Source organism: Conger conger, chromosome 8, assembly GCF_963514075.1.
Source record: "Conger conger chromosome 8, fConCon1.1, whole genome shotgun sequence".
In the NCBI taxonomy this organism is placed as follows: Eukaryota; Metazoa; Chordata; class Actinopteri; order Anguilliformes; family Congridae; genus Conger; species Conger conger.
This window is the reverse complement of record NC_083767.1, coordinates 40868079-40878372: the sequence shown is the minus strand read 5'-3', so window position 1 is coordinate 40878372 and position 10294 is coordinate 40868079. Positions and strand designations below refer to the sequence as shown.

At 38.7% G+C, this 10294-nt stretch overlaps 1 protein-coding gene across 1 annotated transcript; it reads left to right on the top strand.

The window, feature by feature from the left end:
* Window positions 1-337: 337 nt before the first annotated feature.
* Window positions 338-9641, top strand: LOC133135587 (protein mono-ADP-ribosyltransferase PARP11-like). The gene is made up of 7 exons (XM_061252706.1): window positions 338-638; window positions 937-1057; window positions 1638-1710; window positions 2315-2375; window positions 3660-3790; window positions 4625-4773; window positions 5213-9641. Exons 1-7 carry the CDS (start codon window positions 543-545, stop codon window positions 5485-5487), a joined length of 906 nt encoding a protein of 301 aa, XP_061108690.1. The 5' UTR covers window positions 338-542; the 3' UTR covers window positions 5488-9641.
* Window positions 9642-10294: the final 653 nt, after the last annotated feature.

Below are 10294 nucleotides of genomic sequence, written 5' to 3'. Positions count from 1 at the left end.
CATCCAACCTTGATTGCTACTTATAAAAATAGGTTTCCTAATAAACAAAAATAGTAGACAAAACCATTCGGCAAAACTATTTACAAGTAACAATAGGTAACATACGGGTGGCAGGTAACAGGTGAGTTCGCAAAGGTATTGTGCATGACGTCTACGAACGCAAACGTCATAGTTTCGGAGAAAGTGAAACTTTAGAGAGAGGCGGGACATTTGGTGAGTACTGTATTACCTACGTCTTTCTCTGCAAATATGCTCACAGTGAAGGATACCGACGCACATAGAGTTTTAAATAAGGCGAGACAGGCGCTTAATCAGCACAACTGGCTGACAAGCTTCGTTATATTCTACTTGTGAATTAGAACGCGCAACATAAATAATTTTGTTAATTTTGTTAAATTATTAAATAATCAGAAACCACGGGACAGTCAAATATGGTTACATTGTATACATAATTCTATACATAAATAGCATTATGCGATTAGTACTGGCCTACATATTCGATATGTTATAGTCACGGTCTCATTCAAAGTCAAATACAGGCCATGGGAACCTTCGAGGAAGATCAGAATATGGACATCATCGAGGAGGATATGCGTTGGTTTTACGAGGCTGAAGGCGGAGAGTGGCATATGTTTGGTGTAGGTTTTATTTATGTCTGGTCACACTGTGGTGTATCTGTATGTGTTTTATTTTTCTATCCATTTATAGTAAGTAATAATTACATCGTAATTCATGGTATAGGAAGAGGGTCAAATTGGGAAAATGAAATTTCAATTGGTAGGTGAAAAGTGATTGTGAGAGTAAACGCCTTTTTGTGAGAAAGAAATATGTATTCTTGCCATGTAATGAACGTGGCATGAGCTGTATGCTATGTCAGTAAAACACTGAGAATCTGTTTATTTTAACTGAGCCAATTAATTTCAATTACTTTTACAGGTAAATCCAATTGATCAATGTCCTTTGACCAATTGGTTAATTGAAGTAGAGTACTGCATTAATCCGAATGGATGTATGGACTACCGCATAGCCGATTGTATTTACCGATTGGATTTCTCAGGTACTGAAAAAATCTCTGTCTGATCAAGTAATTAATTAGAGCTAATCAGGGAATGATTACTGTAGATGGCCGGATTCACTTAATTATTCAACAAAATAATAAAATCTTAAATATGATTAAGAGTTAGTTTTAACTTGAAGGTTGATCCCAGCACTTTATTGTTTGACTAACTTATGAATTTAACATTTATATTAAGATTATTATCCTTTACGATAATTATAATTTTAATTAAAGTTAAATATATAAAAGACAACTAATATATTTTGTCATTTTTGTTTAGATTATCTATTGCAAAGTTAACCTGTTATTTGATGATAATTAACAGTAGACCATAGCTCAATTTAGAGCAAACAACCTAAATGTGACAAAAGCCTATTTTTTTATTTCGGTTATAAATAATGATGGGATGATTACATTTCTGATTTAATACATTCATCCCAACTTCCTTGAATATAAATAGATTTCAGATTTCAGCCTGCTTAATAGTAAATATAATTTCACTGTAAAATGACTGTGACTGGATTTTATCTTGTCTTATGTTTGTGTGTTATTTTCTTTATGTTGCTCTGACCACACCCAGTAATGAAACATTTCAACTTATCAACTGGAATGCAGCGACCAATTACACGTTGCCGTTCTACTATTGGCCACAGGTGAGCCAGAGATTCCTAAACATCCATGGTAATTGGTCCATTTCAGTGCTCAGCATCAGTCTACCCAGGGATCAAACCTGGAAGCGTTACCTGGAGCAATCTTTCACAGCCTGGGGTTTCAATTCAGTCACTGTACAGCAGTTTCAGGTTTCAGTTTAATTTCTCAAAAACAAATAACACTGTGCTTTACATTTACATTTACATTTTAGTCATTTGGCAGACGCTCTTAAACCAAAGCGAGCTTTACACTCATGCAAACTAAATGGAATAATGCAGGTCACAGGACAAGAAGGATAGGACAAATAGGATAGGATAGAATATTTAAACAACTATACACAAAACAGCAGCAGAATGAGAGGGGGAAAGCAATAAGAAATTCACAAATAAAATAAAATAATAATAAAATAATAATAATAAAATAAGACAAGAAAGAAACCATAAGAATGAACATAACATACAGTATGGATATAAGAGTACATCAGGCATTAAAAGCAGCTTCTTAAAAGTGTATCTTGAGGAGGGATTTAAAATGAGTCATTAACTTGACTAATCACTGTTATAATTCCATTGAAGGGCTTTTCTAATAGTGTCATGTGTTTTGCAGGTCTCCTGATGGTAAACCTATACCTACTCCTCCCATTTGGGAAACAGACCTCCCATGCCAGGTATAGTGAAAGGGGGATCTGTATCTATGTCCATCTCTCTCAGTATTCTTTCTACTTTGTTCACATTGTTCTCATGATTTTTGAGAATCTCTCTGTAGCACGGTTGAGCAAAGAGGACTTTACTAGTTTCTGGATTTTATAGCAACTTATTACAATGACTTAATGTTCTTTGTTTAAGGTAGTTGACCCTTGTCTTTAGACTTAGACATTGTTTATGTATTATTACCTAATATAATCTTAATCTTAATTTCCTTGTGAGTTGTGCATTTTGATACATGTTCATCCAACAGGTTGCTCTGCAAATCAACAAAGTCGGCAATTTATTTAATAACTTGATATCTTTTGATAATAACAAATTCAATTTAATAAATTCATTTTACATGTTGGATAAGTGAAGGGTTTTAACAGTTTAACTCAAAGTATTTGTTCCTGCATGACATTAAAATAAAGCACACTGTCATATAGTAAAGCCTGCGTGCAAAGATGTGAAACAATGTTGCCAATGCTATTAGTTAGCTGGTTAGGGCAAACGATCCCTGAAAGTTATGTTCACTGCACAAGCGTTACTTAGGAAAATGTAAAATATACCAAAAGACATGTGAAACAATTGAAATATACCATTTACTGATTTAAGCAGATTAACTACCAATGTAGCTAGACCGGAGCACAGTTAATGAGTGGTATAATTTCTGCCGTTGGGTCAGTGCAGTATGCGGAGAGTTCATGTGGTTATACACTTGTCACATAAACACCACCAGTTCATAATCCATGTTTTTTGTTTAAGTTTGGCGTCGTGCACCTGGAAATTCCGATCTCCAATGGTAAATGGATCACAGTATAACTTCCGGAATTGAGGCTGCTTGAATTGTGGGGAAACCATAGGGAGAAACGTTACAAGGCTGGAGTAGTCTCAGACAGCCCGCCCACAGTTACACTCTCATTGGCTGTGCGCAATGTCAACCACAGGAGTGTAGATGAAATCGGTGCTTATGTTTTTGTCAGTCAGTCAGGAAGTAACGGCTCTGCACACAGCGAGAACGCTCGAAAAGATTCTCGGCTAGTCAAAAAAAGATTCCCGGCTGAAGCCCCGGAAACCCGATGCTGATGACGCCACTGGTTGATGCACTTGTTTATTGCCAGTATTCAGAGTGCCGAACGTTAAACGAGGGTGTTAATTGTTAAAACTGCTGGATTCGGAAATTAAGAGTGTGAGAAAATGCAGTACTTTAATGTGTGACACAGCAGAGTTTTATTAATGTAGTTTTGGCACTGTTTTACTTCCAGCTAATCTCACTTGACAGTGGTACCCAAGAATGTCAAGGTGTAGTGAAGATGTTTGCGGAGACAAATCCAGATGTTCCCATCAGGTCAATAAGGAGAATACAGAACATCCCTCTGTGGGAGTCCTTTTGCCGGTAGGTAATGAAGTGCTTGTCATAATGGCTCATATCAATGAGGAATTTTATTAATTTCTATTGTAATGTAATTTGTTTCCATCACTTTCCTTTCCTATGTTATCTTACCACAATGCATGTTGTTGAGCAACTTTAAATATAATCTGTGCTCATTTTCATTTCTCAAACAGTACCATGAATTTAGAACAATAGGACATCTAGCTGAGGTTACAGTACATTGGAGTCTGCACATTGCAATGGGTCATGTTCATTGCAGTGTAGACACCCACGGTTCTGCTCTGAAATGTGTGGGGTCTCCAGCTGCTTCCCTTCACAACGCTGACTACAGCTAAGCTTGCACAGAGCTGAGTCAGAGGAAGACCTTTCATAGGTGCCTTTGACTGCCATCTATGGGGGCTTTATCGTCCAGCAGGGGCCACTAGATAGTGATGAATGTGGAACCCAATCCAACTGAGCCCTCCCATTCCCTGCTTTCCCGTTCCCAATTGCGTGTCACCCTCCCCTGCTGAAATTTCCGAAAGACGAGCTGGGATTCTAGGCTGGTTTAAGAGCATTTAAATGGTATTTCCGACATGTTTAGCTGGTCATGGCTGGTCTGAGCAGGTAGACTAAGCTGATGATCAACTAGTGGACTAAACCATTTTAGCTTTAGTTTAAGCTGGAATTGTTGGCTGAGATGGTGCTACAGGCCTGGCTTGGTCCAGATCCGAGGTTTATTATTTTTTATTTTATTTTTTTTTTTAAACTTATTTTACCTGTGTGTATTAAAATAGTATTCACCATAATTGTAACCATAATGCTAAGTAAATTCCCTTGTTGCCCTGTCTTCCATAGGAAGAAAGCAGAGCTGACACAGATCAAAAAGATCCCTCTTGAGGAGAGAAGGTTGTTCCATGGTACGCCCCACAAAAACATTAAGGCCATATGTACTTCTAATTTTGACTTGAAGTTTGTGGGAAGCAACGGTTCTGTCTATGGAAAAGGTAGGTTTCAGTCATGGTATAACCTCCAAATAACACCTCTATTTTCTGAACACTAATTGCCAGGGCTGTTTTTTTCCATTCACACAGTTTAGGCCAGATTATACTGTAAACTGTATTGTGACCAATGTTGCCGATTTACAAAGCTTGGCCCTTTCTGTGCACACTAATTGTAAGTCACTTTGGGTAAGAGCTTCTGCTACAGTAAATCTAGCATGACATAGTGGTGATAGATAATCCTTTGTTGCTAGAATTAACATGTGGAAGGGAAGGCTTTTTGTAATCAAATTATGCAAATATGCAAAGATACAGTGAGCTTTTTTAAAAACAAATGGACTGTATGGAAGCATAACCCTGCTGAGCTGGTTTTAGCTGGATTTTAAGTGTTGTATATCAGCGGCTCATTCTGAAAAATTGAAAATTATTATTTTTTGATTCTCAGGGATTTATTTTGCAAGAAATGCAAGCTACGCGCTGAAATTCTGTGTTGGCCAAGGGAAATGTAATGGCATAACACCATCAAAGACCATCATCCTGGCTCGGGTCCTGGTAGGAGAGTTTACACAGGGTGATAAAGACCTGGGTGAAGCCCCTTCCAAAGATCGGACCAACACAAGCTTCTATGACAGCTGTGTAGACAGATTCAGTAACCCTAACATTTTTGTGGTCTTTGACAGAAACCAGGTATACCCCGAGTATTTGATTGATTTTGATTGATGGTTACTCAGAGTGATTCAAATGACTGAAAGGCTGAACTGAACTGAAGTAAATATAATACTATAGTTCCTGCCATTTTAGCGTTACTTATTAAAGTTACAGTCCCCTCCAAAAGTATTGGAACAGCAAGGTCAATTCCTTTGTTTTTGCTATACACTAAAGACAATTGAATTTGAGGTTAAAATATGGACATGAGATGGCAGATCCGGATCTTTTATTTCCTGGTATTTTCTATCTAGATTTGTTTAACAACATATCACCTTTTGTATCACCCAATACTTAAGTGAGCAAAAGTATTGGAACATGTGACTGAGAGGTGTTTCTTGTGTCCTGTTAGATTGATTGGTTTAACATTAAACAGTTCTGATTTTAGCCTTGGGTTTTGCCTGTGAAGACTGCATTTAGATAAACCAACATGGGCTGTCTTTGGGAGAAAAGCAAGGCAATTTGAAACTTAAAAAAGAAGGGAAATCGTTCAGAGCCATTGCACAAGCATTGGGGATAGCTTTTACAACAACTTGGAAACTGCTGGCATACTGAGCATACTGAGCAACAGACAGGTCAACCAAGGAAAACAACAGCAGTTGATGACAGAAACAGTTGTGAGAGCTGTGAAGTAAACCCCCAAAAAATCAGTCAGTGACATCACAAACAATCTCCACAGGGCAGGGGGGAAGGTATCTCAATCTACTGTTATACCACAAGATGCAAAGCACTCATCAGTGGTAAGAATCACAATTTGCAAAGAAGTGCAGAGATGAGCCACAGAAGTTCTGGAACAATTTTTTTATGGACTGATGAGACCAAGGTTAACCTCTACCAAAGTGATGGAAGGCCAAAGGCCAAAGTGTGGTGAAAGAAGGGATCAACTCTTGATCCAAAACATAGAAACTCATCTGCGAAGCACGGTGGAGGAAGTGTTATTGCCTGGGCTTACATGGCTGCTTCTGGAGTGGGCTCACTAATCATTATTGATAATGTAACTCATGATGGTAGCAGCAGGATGAATTCAGAAGTCTACAAAGTCTACAGAAGTCTACAATTCAGAAGTCTCTTAAGGGCGGCCTCTAGCGTAGTGGTTGAGGTACATGACTGGGACCCGCAAGGTCGGTGGTTTGATCCCCGGTGTAGCCACAATAAGATCTGCACAGCCATTGGGCCCTTGAGCAAGGCCCTTAACCCTGCATTGCTCCAGGGGAGGATTGTCTCCTGCTTAGTCTAATCAACTGTACGTCGCTGTGCATAAGTGTCTGCCAAATTCCATCAATGTAATGTTAATGTACAAAAACATTATGTCTGCCAACTTATGGAGAAATGCATCCAAACTAACTGGGAGGAACTTCATCATGTAGCAAGACAATCAGCGAAAACACACTGCCAACACAACAAAGGACTTCATTCGGGAGAAAAAGTTAAAGGTTTTAGACTGGCCAAGTCAATCACCAGACCTTAACCCAGATGAGCATGAATTTCACCTCCTGAAGAGGATTTTGAAGGGCAAAACCCCCAATGAAAACGAAAAGAGGCTGCAGTAAAATCCTGGAAAAGCATCAGAAAAGAAGAATGCAACAATTTGTAATGTCAATGCTTGACACAGTTATTGCAAGCAAGAGATATGCTATCAAATATTAAGTGTCATTTACTTGAATTGCTTAAATACTCTCTATTCCTATACGCACCTAACAATTGGGTGGTCTGATACCAAAGGTGCTATGTTCTGAGTAGTTTAACACATCTAAGTGCAAATACCAGGAAATAAGAGCTGAAATTCTGAACTCTAGTCTTGTGTTCATCTTTTTATCTCAACCCATATGTATTAAGTGTATTGCAAAAACAAAGGAATTGGCCTTGCTGTCCAATACTTTTTGAGGGGACGTTTAAATCTTTTAAAACATTTCATGGAGTGCCTTTAGGATATAATAATCTCTCATAATTCTGCAGAGCTTGTTCATGTATGTCCTGTGTATTCTCAATCAATGATTATACTGCTTGGAATTGATAATCGCCCAATGTCATTCTATGAACTCTGAAACAGAGAATCACACGTATCTTTATTGCAGATTGTCACACACTTAATTATTGGTTTTGGCCCTATTAGGTTAGTGCCTAGTACCATCTGAGGAACATGACAATCAGTCTTTAATTTAACTATGGTAAGGATTCAAATTCAAATGGTGGAGTATGTCCATAGGAAAATTAACCAAGCTGCTCGCCAGATAGATTCAGGAGCACGTTATCTCAATTCCCTGTTTTCTGTTCCATGCGAGTACTGAAAGATAGCATAGTAGCAATATTGAAAACTAAGTTCTGTACAAAAGGTTTCCAGTTGTTTATATTTTTCTGTGGTAACTAATAGTTAGTATTTTCAAATAGTATAACTAATATACCTATGGATGGCTGCTGCTGTACGGATTTGCAGTTTTCTGTGTTTGGAATACTGATTTGAAGTTTGCACCAGGCTGAGCTTGTTGTGTGCCCTGCGTACAAGGTCGCTAGTACTATGTACATCTCTCGGTCTATGTCTCTAAAATGCATTACAAATGCATGTGTATATACACTCACTGAGCACTTTATTAGGAACACAGGCTATGGCCTCCCTTTGCTCTCAAAACAGCCTCAATTCATTGGTGGCGTGGATTCCACAAGATGTTGAAAACATTCCTTTGAGACTGTTCCATCTTGATATGATTGCAGCGTACAATTTCAGCATTTTTGTCAGCTGCACATTCATGCTGCGAATCTCCCGTTCTACCACATCCCAAAGGTGTTCTATTGGATTCAGATCCGGCGACTGGGAAGGCCACTGAAGAACATTGAACTCATTGTCATGTTCATGAAACCAGTTTAAGACCACTTTTGCTTTGTGACATGGTGCATTATCATTTTGGATGTAGCCATTAGAAGATAGGTACATTGTGGCCATGAAGGGATGTACATGGTCAGCAACAGTACTCAAATAGGCTGTGGCATTCAAGCGATGATAGAGCGGTATTAACGGGCCCGATGTGTGCCAAGAAAACATTCTACACACCATTACACCACCGCCACCAGAGTGGACTGTTGACACAAGGCAGATTGGGTCCATGCCCCAGAAATTCAGCAGACAAAGCTACATTTCTCCAGGCTTCAACTGTCAAGTTTTGGTGATCCTGTGCCCACTGCAGCCTCAGCTTTCTGTTCTTGGCTGACAGAAGTGGAACCCTACATGTCCTTCTGCTGTTGTAGCCCATCCACCTCAAGGTTCGACGTGTTGTGCATTCTGAGATGCTTTTCTGCTCACCACAGTTGTTCAGAGTAGTTTTACCGTAGCGTTTCTGTCAGCTCAGACCAGTCTGGTCATTCTCCATTGACCTCTCTCATCAACAGGTGATTTCCGTGAGAGACTGTTGTGTGTGAAAATTCCAGGAGATCAGCAGTTACAGAAATACTCAAACCTGGCACCAACAATCATGCCACGGTCGAAATCACTGAGATCACGTTTTCCCTCATTCTGATGGTTGATTTGAACATTAACTGAAGTTCCTGAACCGTATCTGCATGATTTTATGCATTGCACTGCTGCCACGCGATTGGCTGATTGGATAATCACATGAATAAGTAGGTGTACAGGTGCTCCTAATAATGTGCTCAGTGAGGGTACTTACAATGTATTTCATCATGGACTTCATCCAGTTAGATGGACTAGGAACAGAGATCGAGAAAAACTTTGAATCTAAGCAGGCCTCGAGACTCCCAGGTAGCAAAGCTTGTTTGACTTAATTGAGTGCATCACTTCTAATTACCAACATTCATTACACTGTCAAAAGGTGTCTACTGTTCTTTTTTTCTTTTTTATTTTGAAACATTTTTTATATTTATTGCTTTATTATGTCCAGATGTACTGTCAGTGAGAATCCTTCCATACCAATTCCTTTACTGTGGTAAAGGTTGGTGTTACTGAAGAAACTTATCAGGTAATTATGAGCAATTTTGTTGACTTCCTCATAGAGGAAATGAGTTACTGCATAATAAATGTAGGAAACTGTGTATGTGTGTTTTTGTGTGAGTGCATGGGTGGGTGCATGGGTGTGTGTGTGTGTGTGTGTGTGTGTGTATGCGTGTGTGCATTGTAATGACTTCAAATAATTCATAAATAAAGAAATGTTTTCTCCCGATTCTTCCTCCTCATTTCTTTTCAATGCAATTTCATATTTCACCACAAGAGGACAAGGAACTGTTCCAATTTCCTAATTCCAAAAATACAGTACTTTCCATAAACAGAGTTGTTGCATGGTCTTTGATAGTGGAAGGGAAAAATGTGTCTGCACCTTTAGGGCCCGATCTGTCTGTTCTACACATAGAGACCTTTTTAATGCACACAACACCTTTTTAATACACGCAAAACCTTTTTAACACACGCAAAACCAATGTCATAACCAACGATCATTCACACTATTTGTCATTTGTCACCAATCATTGGTCGTATTAATCATTTTTCTAAAAGGTTTTGTGCTAAGGGTCTTAGTAAATGATACCCTGAGTGCATCAGTCAGACAAAGGCTACATTCTGTAAGAAGGCTGCTCCTGCTGCTCCAGCTGTACTGAACATTTAAATGATAAATGACATGGGAGAAGCTTGAAATGTTGATGTAATTACATATAATGGCCATAGGGGGGTATCAGATCTCCACTTTCACACGTGGAAAATAAAAATGGTGGACACATGGATTTTCTGTCCATGTCCAACTGCCTCTTTGTAACTCATTTTTGTACCTCATCTAGTTTGAATGGATTGTTTTTTTGGGGGAAATTTTATTTTGAGAGAGCA